Source organism: Hetaerina americana, unplaced genomic scaffold (assembly GCF_022747635.1).
Source record: "Hetaerina americana unplaced genomic scaffold, ioHetAmer1.1.p SCAF_17, whole genome shotgun sequence".
NCBI lineage: Eukaryota > Metazoa > Arthropoda > Insecta > Odonata > Calopterygidae > Hetaerina > Hetaerina americana.
Window position 1 is genome coordinate 10,159,709 of NW_027286730.1, and position 16,078 is coordinate 10,175,786.

Genomic DNA, 16,078 nt, shown 5'->3' on the forward strand with positions numbered 1-16,078 from the left:
AACTTCAAAAAGCAAGCATTGCTTGCTTAACTGCCTTCAGCAATCAGCCAGAATTTGAGGGATCTGGGTTTGAATTTCGGTCTCAGTAAATAATATTTTTCACAGTGAAATTCCTTGTATATGTATGTAAACTTTGTGTTAGTAGTAGTGAGTATCTACAATAGTTACTACTGCAGAAATCAGCGCTTGTTTCTTTGTGGTATACACTATCAAGCTAAGGTTGGCTAAGCTAATTTGGTGGATAGTGACCTAAACTCAAAAATTATGACTTTCCATCTTAAGCATAATTGTATGGTCTATGGCATGTAAACTCAGGTCATGTTCTTTACTTAGAAGACCTAGAAATATGCGCTACTCGATCCTTTTTAGTAGGTTTGACTTAGCAGCCAACAGGTCACCAATAAATTAGAATGGGCTTAAGCTCCTCACTGAAGCAGCTACATGCCATGCTGAAAATTGCAATCCAGAGGTGCTTTAAAGATAGGAATAAACACAGGCAAAGGTACAGAATCTCTAATGAGCACTAATCTAATGACAACTAATTAATATTGATGAATAAATAAAGATTTATTGAGAAAAATGTATATTTCCCATAGTTTTATCATGCCTTGTAAGAGAACTGAATACAGGTGTAGTTAACTGTCTTGATAAGAACAGTATTGAATAAATGTTTAAGTGAAAAGGAATAAGTAACATGAAACAGCACAAAGATAGAATCTGGCCCCCTATCTTAATGTGTGAATTTCAAATACTTTTGGGCTTAAAACTAGAAGCTCCACCCTCACCCATGAAAAAAACCAGTGAGTTGTTAACTGTGGTTTACAGAAAAACTGTAAAAAAGAGAAAAAATAACACCTAGGTAAACACCTAGGTAGAACGGTAATTTTAATCTAACAAATGAAACAAATGCATTTTTGTTCACATTTAGATAATCTGATATGTACATACATGTCATATTTTTTAGCAGCATCCTTGGTTAAACATAAATTATTATTGGTAATCTACCATTTAAGGTAAGTTTTAGGTGGATATATACTGAGTAATGACATATTTCTTTGCATCTCCTGACAAAATACAACCTGAAATTCAGTGCCACAATAGTCCCTTCTTCAATTCCTTAATTTCTTCCTTCATATTGTCCAACATGCCCATCCTATTCCTACCCATTCCTCACTTGCCTAACGTTCTCCGCTCTATTGCAGTCTCCAACATCACATCACCAATCAAAATGTTCTGCATTAATTACTGACATCTTAGCCTCAAAGCTTCATCTCTACTTTCACCATTCAAACACTGAAATATTTGGTTATACATATATTATAGCACAAGCAAAAGGGCACAATGATTGAAATGACTCTATCAAGTCAGATAAAAATCAGTGTAAATCACTGCTTATTCCGTTTGGGAACTCTTTACCAGGACACTGATATCAGCATATTAATAGTTACTGCATGGTTTGCTAAATGGGTGGGTAGGCTTGTAAATGAATATCAAGATATGTCAATTTATAACTCATTAATATAATCCTAATATTTCATTTTCGAAAATAACTGTAGTTGCATACATAAAGCTCTTTTATAAAAACTCAATTTTCATGATTGCATGAAGATTTTAATAATGATGATAGTAAGATGACAGCATTCTGATTACCACCATGTCTGAGCTAAAAATACTGGTCATGGCCTAATTATTAAATTAAAGTTTATCCATCGCACTATTACTCCAGTAAGATATATTTAGTCCTCACTGATATGGCTTAACCTAAGTCATTTCAGAGTACACATAAACATGTTATTAAGGTCACCATTTTATTTTTTTTCAGTCACTTTATGACAGCCTGTATCTTACAGCATATAATGTTTTAATGACATCACTGCCCATAACCTTGTTTGGTCTCTTTGAGCAAAATATCAATGCAAATGTGCTGATGAAGTACCCACAATTGTACCTGATCAACAGAGGTAATTCTCTGATGTCCTGGAAAAATTTTTTTAAATGGATCTTTCTTGGTGAGTAAAAAATTGTAAAATCCATATAAATAAATAATTTTAGTGAACAAAAAATTGGTACTGGTAGAAGCTACTATACACTATGAAACTATCTCCCAAGTAACTTATAAATTGGAAATAAATGCTTTAATATTTAAAAATATCTAATCTCAACACAAATGGAAACTATATTAATCATAAACTAAACCATCACATAAGGGCTTAATGGCAAAATGATGAAGGCATTAGTTTGGTAAATAATAACAAACTTAGGAAATTTCCTCAATGTATTTCATTGAAAACAATGCCATACACATGTAAAACACCCAACCAGAAGATGTTTCAAGGTATCAAAAAAGTATACAAATTAGTACCAAAAAATGTTTTATTTACCAACAAAACATTTTCAGGCTTAACTTTGTGGAATTCCTTAATGATGAGGGTAAAAAAAGAAACTTTGTACATCCTCAAAAAGATTTATTAATTCACACAACCATGGTTTTGATGTTGTTCATCATCATCAGGTGAACCAAGAAAAATTTTTCAACTAATGTAGCATGGCTCCAAGAGGGGAGGAAGTCAGGGGGAGTAAGGGAGATGACAGGGGGAGAGGGTGGATGACATTGAAGATGATGTTGAACGTTGAAACTCAGGTCGTACCATTATAAATTTTCAGTGGAATCACAAAGTTGCTATTTTTTCATTTCCAATTTGAATCGATTCCATAAAGTTATGCCGGAAACAATCAATTATAAGGGAGAGGGGGTAAGCTGAGTACTGGTGCAGCAACCTATGAGTAGGCTTGGGGAAGGTGAGTGTTTTTCCATGATAGTTTGGCCCTCAATAAGGGATGGTTGATGACCATCACTGCCTTGATGAGGGTGGGGTTGGTGGGGAAAGATTTTAAAGTCTTTTAGAAAATTTAGGAAGGGGGAATGGGAGAGGTATATTGTTTTGTTGACCACCATAAATCTGTCTGACTGAAGGGATTGCCAAATTTCCAACTACTTCAAAGCATTCAGCCTGCATCCTTTCTTTTCTGTGTGAAGTTACTGGTATGATTCTTTTCCAAGAGGTGGTGGGCGAATTAAGATCAGTTGTCTTTCTTTGTGAAACTTGATTGGTGTTCTTGAATCCTAGTATCAAATGTCCTCCCTGTCAGTCCAATGTAGATGGCATTGCAGTCTGTGCAATTGAGTTACGTTAATGGCATCTTCTGTGTTTGGACTGGATCCACCAGACAAAAGGACAATTTTCTGACTTTGTTAAATTCTATGGATGAATGTATACAATTCACAAGTGAGTTGGAATCAGACAGTACCTAGAATTTCCTGGATTTGATTGTGAAAATAATTAATCAAAGGTTCGTCTTTTCCATATACAGAAAAAAGTGTTACTCCAGCCAGAATATCCACTCCAAATCCAAGCATCACCATTCACAAAAATGTGCGGCCTTCATGCAGTGTTACACAGGGTATGCAATATCCCCATGTCAGCACACAACAAACAAGGGGAACTCCATATTATAAAACAAATTTCAGTCAACAATGGGTACTGGGAAAAAATGATTGACGACATGTATGATGGAAAACAAATACAGATAGCCCAGAAATCTATATACCACACATCTAAACTTGACGAGCACCAATAGCAAAGAATTCCATTCCTTTGCCAGATTTCAATCAGGATACAGCAAATACTCTCCAAGAATAAAATCAAGGCAGTGTTTTACAACGCACACACTTTAAAAAACATAATAGGTTCACCCAAAGGCAAAATTGACATAATGCAACAAAGCAGGATTTATAGACTCAATTTCACAGACTGCAATGCCATCTGCATTAGACGACAGGGAGGACTTTTGATATTAGGATTCAAGGATACCGATCAAGCTTAACAAAGAAAGACAACATATCTCAATTTGCCAAACACCTCTTGGAAAAGAATCAAACCAGTAACTTTGCATCAGGCATTCTTCACACAGCAAAGAAACAACGCAGGCTGACTGCTTTGGAGTAGTTGGAAATTTGGAATTCCCTTCAGTCGAACAGATTTGAGGTGGTCAACGAAACAATATACCTCTCCTGTTATTTACTCCTAAATTTCCTAAAAGACTCTTAAATCTTTCTCCTCCAACCCCACCCTCACCAAGGCAGTGATGACTATTGACCACCTCTTGATGAGGGTCAAACCATCATTGCAGGCAAACAACCCCCCTCCTCTAGTCCACTTATAGGTGGCTGCACCAGTAGTCAACTTACCTTTTCTCCCTTACTCCCTGTACCTTCCTCCCCTCTTGGAGCCACGCAATGTAAGTTGAAAAATTTTTCATGCATGTCATCTAATGATGATACACAGCATCAAAACCATGGTTGCGTGAATTAATAAATCTTTATGCGGAAGTGCAACGTGTCTTTCTCTACCCTCATTGTTTTATTTACAAATCATTTATTTTCCCTCAATAATGATGAAAAGCACTACTATATAATAATTCTAGTATGCTATTAAATGTTGAAGTGATATTGAAATTCTAAAAAAAACTCTGCTTCAGGATTATGGCATGCACTAGCCTTGTATTTTTCCGTTTGGGGACTTTGGCAAGCAGATAGTTCAATTTTAACTGATGGAGGACCAGCAGATCTAGGATGCTTTGGTACCACTATATTCCATATTGTAGTGATTGTAGTCAATCTTAAGGTAAGTACAACACTAGAAATTTCAACAGTTGTCATCTGTATCATTAGTATCATGCTGAAATAACTACATACATCCTACAGTTCACTTTATTATCCAGAAGTTTTAAACTTAAAGTCGCAAGTCAAGATTATTTATCCACAAGCTGTTAATGTCTGAGACTACTCAGGTGTGTGCAGCAAATGAAAAATCAGGATGAGCAATGTTAGGAGGGGGTAGAGGCATGGTTGTCCATTATACCTGTGCTTTTCACTGTACATAATGGGGTAATAATAAAAGAGACATGAGAAGAGCTAGAGAGAGGAATGAAAGTAAATGGGTAATTCATAAAATCAGTTTTTGGAAAGTTACGATTTCGGTTGCCAGTCAGCCAAAGGATTGCAATCATTGCTAATCACCTAAGAAAATCAGGGTAATCAATATGGGATGAGACTTATTGTAAATTAAGCAAAGGTTATGAGGTTTCAAAGGATTAGTTTAGCATTAAAATAAGACAGTATGAATTAAAGCCAGTAGAATTATGGCAGAAAAGTTGATGCATTGCATTTGATTGGTAATGAAATGTTGAAAACTATGATAGAGGAAAGAATGTTATGTAGAAAGGCAGGAGAAAAAGATAAGGCATGTTAAACGAAATACTGGCTGATAGAAAATATGCAGGATTGAAGGACGTTTATTGCAATGTAAGGTGTCTGGTTGTGTCTTGCTCGACAAATCTTAGAATATTGTGGTAGGTCGTGAGTGCCCAGCCAAAACCTACCTTTTAAAAAATTAAGACTATGACTCATCTCCCAATAATGACCTCAATGATGTTAAATAAATACCCACATATTAAAACTGTTGGCTCTAAAAATTATTTCCATCATTGGTTCTTTATTGCAAGATGCTAATATTTCATTTTACTTACAGTTATGGCTGGAAAGTAAGTTTTGGACGAGGATTTTCATTTTATCAGTATTTGTATCCATATTTGGCAATATGCTCCTGACATACTTCTACTCAATTGTGTCTGTGTAAGTTTGGATCTTTCTTCTATGAATAAGCTATTTCTGATTGTTAATGGCATCTGAATACATTAAAAATAAAAACTTCTTATGTTATTTAAAATTTATATTCCAGTGAGTTCCAGATGTTTGGAGTTTACTCTGAATTGCTCCAATCGCCAACCTTTTGGCTATTATCTGCTGTGGTAATAACAATTTGCCTTCTACCAGATGTAATTTATGCTGTGATAAAACAACCAATGAAAACCTTCAGAAGGTATAACAAGGTAATAAATACAATATTTTGTCTACCAAATGAGCAGAAATGATTGGTCAATTATCAAATGCAGAGAAGTTACAATGCAGCAAAGCATTGATCAACCAATATTGCCAACTAAAGACATTCCCTCCTCTCTTATTCACTTGTTTCCTCCTCACTCCAGCTTCGATACTCATAGCTGGCAGTCATATTTAATGCAAATTCAGTTACTTTTAGCTTACAAGATACCTATGATTAAGTTAAAAATATTCCATGTAGGCAGTTCATTGTGATGCAGGTTATCAAACTGTTGCATGTTATGCATGAATTTGAAGTTTTTTATTATTTGATCCATGAAAAGCATATAAAACTAAGGGCAGAATACTACTGATGATGAACAGATAACTATCAATATAATGCCTTCTAAGAGAATATGGAGGGTATAATAATGTTGAGAAATTAGAGCACTTATAGTATTATTGATAGCTATATCTCTTTTTTTTATGTCCCGATCATATTTAATAAATAATAAAATATAAATCATTGACTATTCTATCAAAGTATAATTTATTTCAATGCGACTTAGCTTACCCAATCAAATAATATGAACTTCTTGGCATTTCATTGAACATTTATCTATGAATGTGAAAAATCAGAATTGAGTATCCAGACATTAAATTTTTTTACTTGAATCCAATAATGAATTGCTTTGGCAACTAAATGTTTTGTCCTTCTTGTGAGCATATTATAGGGAGCTGGTTGAAGAGTTTCTTTGAAACCTTTTATAATTATTTCTTTTAAAATAAATAGGCAAGGTAAATACGTAAGTAAATAGGTATCGATTAAAGTTCATGAGGACAGGCATTAGTTTTCAAGGAACAAGAAAACCAATTTCTAATCAGTTCACTACACATGAACAATTTAAATAATACACTATTTATTGATTGTGTGAGTAAGCAAAACCTTAGCTTTGTGAAATGCACAATAATTAAGAAATTGCCAAAACAAAGAAAAGATACATCTAAAATGTTTCTCTGAAAAAAAATTAAAATGGATGAAATTCTCAAATAGGTAAATGCAAAATACATATCACAAATGTTGAGGAAATAAATTAAAATGAAAGCACACAAATAGGATTGGGGTTAATCAAACAACAACTTTACTTGAAAATAGCATCTGCCATTGAGAAAAGAAATTTGAATTTTCCATCATTTTATTCTAGAAGATACTTATCATGAAGTTCAGAAAGGAGCCATTTTGAAGACAGAGTTGTTTGCTCTCAGTTAATATCACTCTAAAAATCAATAATTTTCTATAGCCCTAAAAAATCAAAGAGAATACAGCATAAAGCAGCATAATAATAATGAAAAGTATGGGCCAATTAAGCATGCTCCTATTTTCCAATGTGTGTAGAACTGAACAAAATTTTAATGCTGAGCATACTAGTTATGAAATAATTACATATTAAATTGAATCATATCATTTCCTTATTGTTTGTCATAAACATGTATCTTTCATTATTCCCAACAGAGAAAGATGACGGTGACATCACATAATAATTTATTAATCCAGAAGAGAAACTCAACCGGCATTACCCTAACAAGAAGCAGACACTTTGAGCAAGATACATTCACATGAGTTACCTATAGAAGGAATAAAAATTCACCCCATGGAAAAGTAGGAAACTTTTTGTTTTCCTCCAACAACAATTTCATTTGTAGAGAGCATAGCAGAAGAACAAGTGCATTACTCCTTGCCCCAATCTCCAGCCTAAACAAGGAAGGGTATAAGATTTTAAGCACATTTTCAACTTGACTTATGACATTTCTGTGATGATAAAACCTAATCATGCATAAAATTAAGTGCTTCTCAAGAAAAAAATGCAGGATAAAAGACTTTAGTTTAATGAAATATTTCCTAGGGTTTACATTAAGTGGACTTGGTTGGTTGAATGAAAAATAATAATAATTGTTAAGTAATTCATTGATAGGAATTAAATGGGAAGAAAAAATTGCAAAGTGAATATTCCAGATGCCTCAGTATAAATCACTACAATTTTGCTAACTGTATACAATTTTACAGGAGGAAAAAATGATAAGATTGTAAATATTTCTTGAGGATGATTTTACTTCACTCATATGTGTGCATATATTTAAGTCAGGGTAAATACCATCCTAATGAAGACTGAATCCATGAAAAAGCTTTGTAATATGTTCTGCTTTAGTAATTTTCTAACTTTTTATGATCTCTTGTAACATATTTATGAGAATATATTTATATAATAAATAATGAAATGTTAAGTATAATGGCAGTTTTTACATACCCTGTGATTCTTCTGCATCAATGTTAAATCTAAGGCTCTCCACATGCCTGTGGATAACCAATTTCTCCATTGGAAGCTGGGAGAATTATGAATTGCCATTTTTTAATGGTCAGTGCATTTTCAATTGTTCAATTGTATAATGAGTTCTCTTGCATAGCAGGCAATATGCCAAAAGAGAACAAAGTGGTTACACTGAAACCAAAGTTAATCCATGGTTGAAGTTATCTTTGTCTAATTCTTGTTTCTATCTGAAGTTGAGATCAGAAGCAGGTGTAGAGCACCACTTAATGGGAAGGTTTTCATATAAAAAAAATAATTTTTAACATTTTTTTCCTGAAAATTACTTACTTTTAAGGGAGTTTCCACTTTTCAGTGGTTACCCTGTATTCCCATCCTCAAGCATTCTCAGTTTTGCAATCTTCTTCTTTCAAGGCTTGATCCCGAATCATTAAGGCTATTTCTGCTATTGATGTTTTCCTAGGACATCCATGTTTTACTCTTCCTTTCTGGTTGTGACCATTCTTAGAGAGTACATGGCTATTTTTCCTCATACATTCTTTGAATATGGCCATAGCATTAGAGAGCTTGAGCTTGTCTTTGAATTCCTTGTACCACTGATTGATTCTCTAATGGCCATTACTCGTCTCACATCTTCATCTCTCTCCAACTTGGATCTACTGGCTCCTTGCCCTATCTCCTCCATCTGTACAGCCTGTAGTTTACTTTTCAGTTACTTAAAGTACAACTCTGTCCCATTAGTCACAAGTTACTAAAAATATATTTGAAATTAATTGCACTAATTAACCCCTCAAGCTGGTATAGGTATTTAAATGCTTGGGCCCCACTCACGGTATTTAAATTTTCTCAAACCTCTTCCTGTTGCAGCATTGTTGAAAATAATTTACATCTTTTAAAATATTAATTCTAAAATTTTTTTTTTAAATTAGCCTTATGTCACTTATCCGACTTAGTAAAAATTTTATTTAAGTTATAGTTTATATCTGGCTTCCCACCCAGAGGGCATGGGTTCAAATCCCGATGGTGTTGAATATTTTTCAGAGGTATCTCGATCCCTACTTGAGGTGCTTTGTGGAGAGCACTTTCAGTGAGTACGCCATCCGTTGGATGGGATGTTAAACTGCGGACCCCTTGGCACCTTTCGTAAAGAGTAGGCTAATGCCAACGCTGGGTTTCTCTCCACCCATCATCCTTTCCTGTCTATCCCTATGGCACAAATGACCTCAGTAGTCGGTCGCCTCCCTTAAAAACTACTACTACTTATAGTATATATTTTCACTTCTTTATTTGCCTTAAAGTTCGAACCTCCATTCTAAAAGTTCAGTTTTGTGTGATATAATTTGAAACATTCCTCTAAATATAGGCCTGAATTGCAGTCGAGGCACCATTAGACTGTATCCCTCCTTTCACCTCATGCGGAGCATACCTGATATCTTCTTTGAGGCCTGGATTTCTTCCCAGTTGGCCATATCTTTTCAACGAAGTGCCTCTCGACCAAACTTACTCACTTGAACTTGCAGCATCAGATTCAATGCTCACTTCGTTTTCTCCATCCAAATCCTCAACTAAACTCTCTATTTTATGTTCACTCAAAAAAACCTTATCCCTCTTGGAATCCTTTGTTTGTTATACAAAAGGCTTTTTTTACCTTCCTTTCTCAAGAAAAATCTAAAACTGAGACTATGGACAGAGGTGATGCCTTTTGCCCTCGCAGCTGTTATGACAAAACAAAAAAAAAGAATGATACACGAATGGTTCCAGAGAAATCACTCAATATATCAAGCAATAAAGACAAACAGAACCTGAGGACAAAGCGTAGATGCAAAGAACTCACTTATCTCATAACGGCGGATTTGATAGATTTATCTTCCTTTTAGAGTGCCTTTTCATGCAGCTGAAACAGAACGATTAGGAAGACTCATTATCTAAGAGGTCTAGGGCAACCATATATATATATCAAAAAATTCAATAGTGCCACAAAAAAAATTTAAAACCAAGGTAGCAGAGTGGGGCGTACGTTGATCCACGGATATGGCCTGCTGACTGCAATGCATCACATACTGAGAATGGCACGGAGGGGTTAGGAGACCCGGACAAGATATGCTAAAAATAATTTTATACTCAGGGGACAATAGACATTGAAAATTACTGTGGGAAATCAATTTCAATTATGGCATTCAAATAATTATACATTAATTAATAAATGTCATTGAAATTGACTAATATTAATTAGTCAATTCCTATGGTCCCAATTAGGGAATATTGAGACTCTGTTTGGGATACCATTAAAATGGGCTCTTCAAGCTGGCTTGATTGATGATTTTACTAAATTGAAAGGATATAATTACTATTTTTCTTCTTTTTACTTTACATGTTTTATTTATATGCTGCCCTATATGCTAGCAACATTAAATGCCCAGAGATTTTTAGCATGTGATCCATATATTATATAGATTGCAATCCAACAATGTTAGAAAAAGTTCAAAGTGTTAAACAGGTTATAATAAAACCAGTAAAGCATAGTATCAACAGTATAGCATTGGAAAATATCGCTCTCCAAGAATTCCTGAAAGGAACAAAAATGGATATTTGTATATTCAGTTTGATTTTGAAATGTAATGAAATAATTGACTTTGTAATTCCACACACTTTATTTAAAAACGCGACCCAGGTTTCGACGTTGAACGTCAGCATCAGGTGGTCCTCATAGAAGCACGCTGGCTATATATACCTTCTGATCATAGGAGGGGGGGGGGTTGGTCAGAGAGGGAGGTTGGAGGGGTAAAAAGGTTACAATGTAGCTGGGAAGAAAAGAGAATTACATTTTTGATTTAGAAGAGTGGTAGGTCTAGGAGTGGGGAGTGGGAGGAATACAAAATTTCATTGGCAAGATCATCTTTCCAACTGACACATTTCAAAATTTCTAACTGCTCCAAAGCATTGAGCCTTTGACCTTTTTCTTCAAAATGAATAATTTTTGTCACAAAGTCACTTTTGTGGTCACTTTCGATGAGGTGCTTTGCAAAGAGGGATGTTATGTTCTTATTTTTTACACATGTTTGGTGTTCTTTAATCCTTTCTTTAAATTTCCGTCCTGTTTGCCCAATATACTTTGTGCTACAATCTGAGCACTTTAACTCATACACTCCACTCCTCTCGTTTTTGGGGACTTTGTCTTTAGTGTGAGAGATCAGGTTCTTAAGGCATGAACGACTGTAAAAGGCACATTTAATTTTTTCTTTAGGAAAACTTTTAATTACTTTTTGAGAAATGGTCCCAAGATATAATATTCTCCGCCATTTGGCAGTGGGATCTTTTACATGTTCGGGGTTGCAAATGTGGCTTAAGGCTATTTTTGTAAGTTTGTTCCGGTAAAGTTTATTTATTAGATCTTCTGAATAACCATTGTTTACTGCTAACGTTTTAATTACATTAAGTTCCTTATTTACATTGAATTTTGACATAGGGATAGCGGTTAAACGGTGGATCATTGTTGAAATGCCGAAAGCTTTTGGGTGAAGCAATGCCTTGAAGAGGACATAATTAATTGGTCTGTATACATTTCTTTCCTAAAAATGGAATACTTACTGTAACCCGTCTTTATCTTTAGAAATGGATAGGTCGAGGAAATACAGGGAACCTTTTTCCTCTTTTTCACACGTGAATTGTACATTAGAATTGATAGAATTTAGATGTGCTAGATCTAGTTGCCTATCAGAACCTGTCCACACACTGAAGACATCGTCTGCATATCTTAGCCAACAAAATACATTATTAATGAGAGGGTGAGCTGAGGAGAACAAAAATTTTTCAAAATTGTCCATATACATATTGGCCGGGAGTGGGGACAAGGGCGAGCCCATGGCTAAACCATTGGGTTGTTGGAAATAGGTACCATTAAAAATGAAATAATTTTGGGAAACACACGTCTTAAGTAATACCCAAAGTTCACTTATAACTGGCACTGGGATGGATTTCCGGATGAGGGTGTTTCTGCAAGGTTCACCGCTTCCATGGGTGGCACGTTGGTGAAAAGGTTGCGTACATCAAAGGAAACAAGCATGCACTTTTTCGGGTTGACCTTTTTCATAAGTTTGTCGACAAGGTCCAAGGAATTCACTACACCATATTCCGTGGAAAATTTGGAAACCTCCCTGAAGAGTACATTAAGCCTTTTCGCTAGTATGTGGTTGGGAGCTGACATATTTGATACTACAGGCCTGATCGGAATCCCATTTTTGTGAACTTTAGGTAGCCCAAAAAACCGTGGTGCTAAGGGATTCATTTGCACTAGTTTCAACAGTTCACAACTTTTGAATAACGTGTCACAAGATTTAATCACTTTCTTAATTTCTTGTTGAAACTTGGGGGTTTGTTCTGAACGAAGTACTTCAACGTCGAAACCTGGGTCGTGTTTTTAAATAAAGTGTGTGGAATTACAAAGTCAATTATTTCATTACATTTCAATATGTTATGCAAATTCCACAAAGTTATGCCTGAGACAACAAATTTTATTCAGTTTGATATTAAAAAGTGACATTGTAACAACTGCTTTAGGTTCATGATTTTAAGTAATAAAGCAACCCCTTGGGATTTTGTTCCATAGCATTGTGCAAGTATGTATATATGGCCTACAAAAACATCCTGACATTTAGTCTCCTATGAATGGACCCTGGAGTTTTTACATTAGGAAACGAGTTCTTTTTAATATGAAGTAAACCAATATAAATAAATAGGCAAGTCACAGTTGGCAAATTGAATGTTTTGAGCAGTGGGTGACAGGGTGTGCCCATGTGCTTATTGGAAATCAGTTGTATGACCCTTATTTAAAATTTTAAAATATCTAGATCTCTTTGACAACATAGGGCAGGATGCTGGATATGATGACAGAGTGATATACCTCATAATAGAGAGAAAACAAGACATTCACTGAAAGAGTGATCTGAATATTCTAAATAAGATAATGGAGTTAAGCCAATCACCCCATGTTCTCATGTGTTCTCCCAGAGTACACTGATTAGCAATTATCACAACTAGGAATTTAGTGGAGGCTATCAGTGGAATCAATTTTCTTCCAACATCAATGTAAGAGGGCAGGCTGAAAAGTAATGCACACATGCTTGTAGACTACAAACAAAATCAAATAGCAAGATCAGGCAAAAAGTAAAATTCTTAAGTTTTAAAATCATGTATTTATTTTTCAACATAGTCACCGCTAACTCATTTCTCCCAATGTGTAATGAGTTTTTTCATTTCATTACTGAAAAACTCTTCTGACTTTTCTCGAATCCAGGACTTGACAGCTGCCTTCAACTTGTTGTCTGAGGTGTAATGATTACCCTTGAGGTGTCTCTTGAGTTGAGGAAAAATGTAAAAATTGCATGGCAAAAGATCGGGGGAATAAGGAGGGTGTGGAATTAGTTCAAATTTCAGGTTTCGGAGAGCCTCTCCACTTACGCACGAGGTGTGTGGATGAGCATTGTCATGTTGCAAGATTATTGGTGCCAGGCTGCTTTTAACATGATAAACTTCTTCCTTGGATATTCCAATATGGTTTGCAATATGCTTTTGAGTGATTCACCTATCATTTTGAAGCAAATCTTCAACGAGTTTGCGATGTTTATCGTCTGTGGCACTGATTGGATGTCCGCTGCGTGTTTCATCAACAATTATGGCTTTTTCAGGCTCGCAACCATAAAATTTTACTACCCATCAATTTTTAGTAGACCTATCAACAGAATCATCACCATAAACAGCCTTTAAACAACAATGAATCTCAGAAGGAGTCACTATTTAAGTCAAGCTGTTTAACTGGCGTTGGCATAGTACTAGAATACGTCTCCCTACTTCTGCTTCTTGAAATACACTGGATGAATGAAATGACCTAAAATCTGCGCATGCATGTTGAGGGGGAATGTTATTTCTACATGCCACCAAGAGTGTGCTTCGGGAGGTCATTTTGCTAGTGGTCTACAAGCATGTGTGCATTAGTTTTCAGTCTACCCTCGTCCATGTTTATATTTCTTTAGTTTTCATTAGAAAATTAAATAAGCTTACTTTCTGCATTCAAATATAATGAGCTGCCCTGACACCAAGCAAGTAAAAGTGTGTACCACAGTATTGCTGCATATCTGCTACTGAGGATGCTGTGAGAATAACATCTGTGTGAAGCATTTTGATGCTGGAGCTCAGAAGAGAACCAATTTTATCCAGCTGCTCATCAATATACAACAGAAAGCAGAAAGAGACTTGTCTAAGAACAAAATCTTGAGGAATACTATATAATGCAACCACTCTTGAGTAAAAGATATTACCAGGTAATTCCAAAGTCAACAATCTGCACTAAGTTTTGTAGCTATGTATGCAAGACTCAAACCAGTCATAATAAACACCTCTGACTCCAATACTTTCGGTTTTTGTAAATAATAAATGGTGATTTATCCATTTGAAAGCTTTTGAGAAATGAAAAAGTAATCTCAGGGATTCTTCTTTCCAGTCGAGTGCTGATAGAACATACTCAATCACATTAAATATAGCTTAGGAGATTATTCTTGCCTATTTGAAACCATGCTGAAAAGATGATGGTAATTAGTATATTTTGAGGTAATCCTCAGATCTGTTAAATATTTTTTTTTAAATTTGTTGCACTAATTTTGCAAACAAATAGGTTGATAAGAATTCTTTTCGTGCTTTTTTCCTTGTCTTCAGATGGAGGACTTCAGGGGTCAGAGAAAAATACCTAATCTTAGAAACTTATTGATTAAGAACTAATAGGGATATTTGCTCAGATCAAATGTTATTTCATAACAATCTTGTGGACTGTTTCTGCTTTGATGTTAATTTTTCAAGGTTCTCTTTCAATTCATGCCCAATACAAGGAGATATAAAGCAAAGATACAAGGGGTATCAGCATTGAAAGTAGAAACATGTTGAAAGAGATAATTCACAAAATCAAGGCAAGAAATGAAAAGCCATGAATAATGTGTCTTGATGGGTCATATTTGATCTAAGTAATTTTCTAGATTAATTTGCATACTGAACTCTATGCAGTTTCTAAACTTAAAAAGTAACTTTTACAGAACTATTGAATACAGCAAATGGCTTTGGATTGAGTTATTGAGAGAAAAATAAATTGAAAATACATGTAAATCGTAGCCTGCAAGGTTACAAAATAAAGAGTGGAGGAGTAAATAAACATCAGATGACTTAACCAAAGAAGGACAATAAATGGACAAACCCAGTAACATTCCATTAGATATCATAATAATTTTACTCTAGTGCTAAAAAGTAAAGTAGATGAGGCACTGCTGCCCTCCTTCTTGTTGTATTTAATACATAACTAAACTAATGTTAACGAAACTGAAGTACTGCACAACACATATGATTATTAAAAATAGAAAGCACATCTATGCCCCTGGGAAGTCTTCACAGGAAAGATAAATCCAGTATTTGGCAGTAGCTCCTTTCATAAATCCAAAATAGAAACTAGAAAACAGAAATTAAGAATAGAAACTCACTTCTTAGACATGAATAATAACCATTTATAATTATAGATAAGGCAATAATGCCAATTTTGAATAATAGGAGGAAGGGGAAATCAGATATGCAATGCTACCAATCGACTTCAAGCCTGACAAAGAAAAAGTAACACCAAAATAATAAAAATTATCATTAAAATCAAAAAAATTGAAAAGATTCAAAACCATTAGACTGGCCTAGTTTCATTTAAATTACGCTCTTGCATTTGAGTCAATCTGGTTGCATTTGCATACAACTAGTTTAAGGGTCATTTTTTACACTTGAAATTTTGATT

At 34.8% G+C, this 16,078-nt stretch overlaps 1 protein-coding gene across 1 annotated transcript in view; it reads left to right on the top strand.

The window, feature by feature from the left end:
- LOC139687163 (phospholipid-transporting ATPase IF-like) overlaps window positions 1-8,135 on the top strand; it is a 120,447-nt gene extending 112,312 nt beyond the window's left edge. Inside the window, exons 21-25 of the mRNA XM_071584295.1 lie at window positions 1,823-2,009; window positions 4,540-4,685; window positions 5,592-5,695; window positions 5,802-5,952; window positions 7,455-8,135. Coding sequence (XP_071440396.1) covers window positions 1,823-2,009; window positions 4,540-4,685; window positions 5,592-5,695; window positions 5,802-5,952; window positions 7,455-7,562 — 696 coding nt within the window. The 3' untranslated portion in view covers window positions 7,563-8,135. The remainder of the gene's footprint in view (window positions 1-1,822; window positions 2,010-4,539; window positions 4,686-5,591; window positions 5,696-5,801; window positions 5,953-7,454) is intronic.
- Window positions 8,136-16,078: the final 7,943 nt, after the last annotated feature.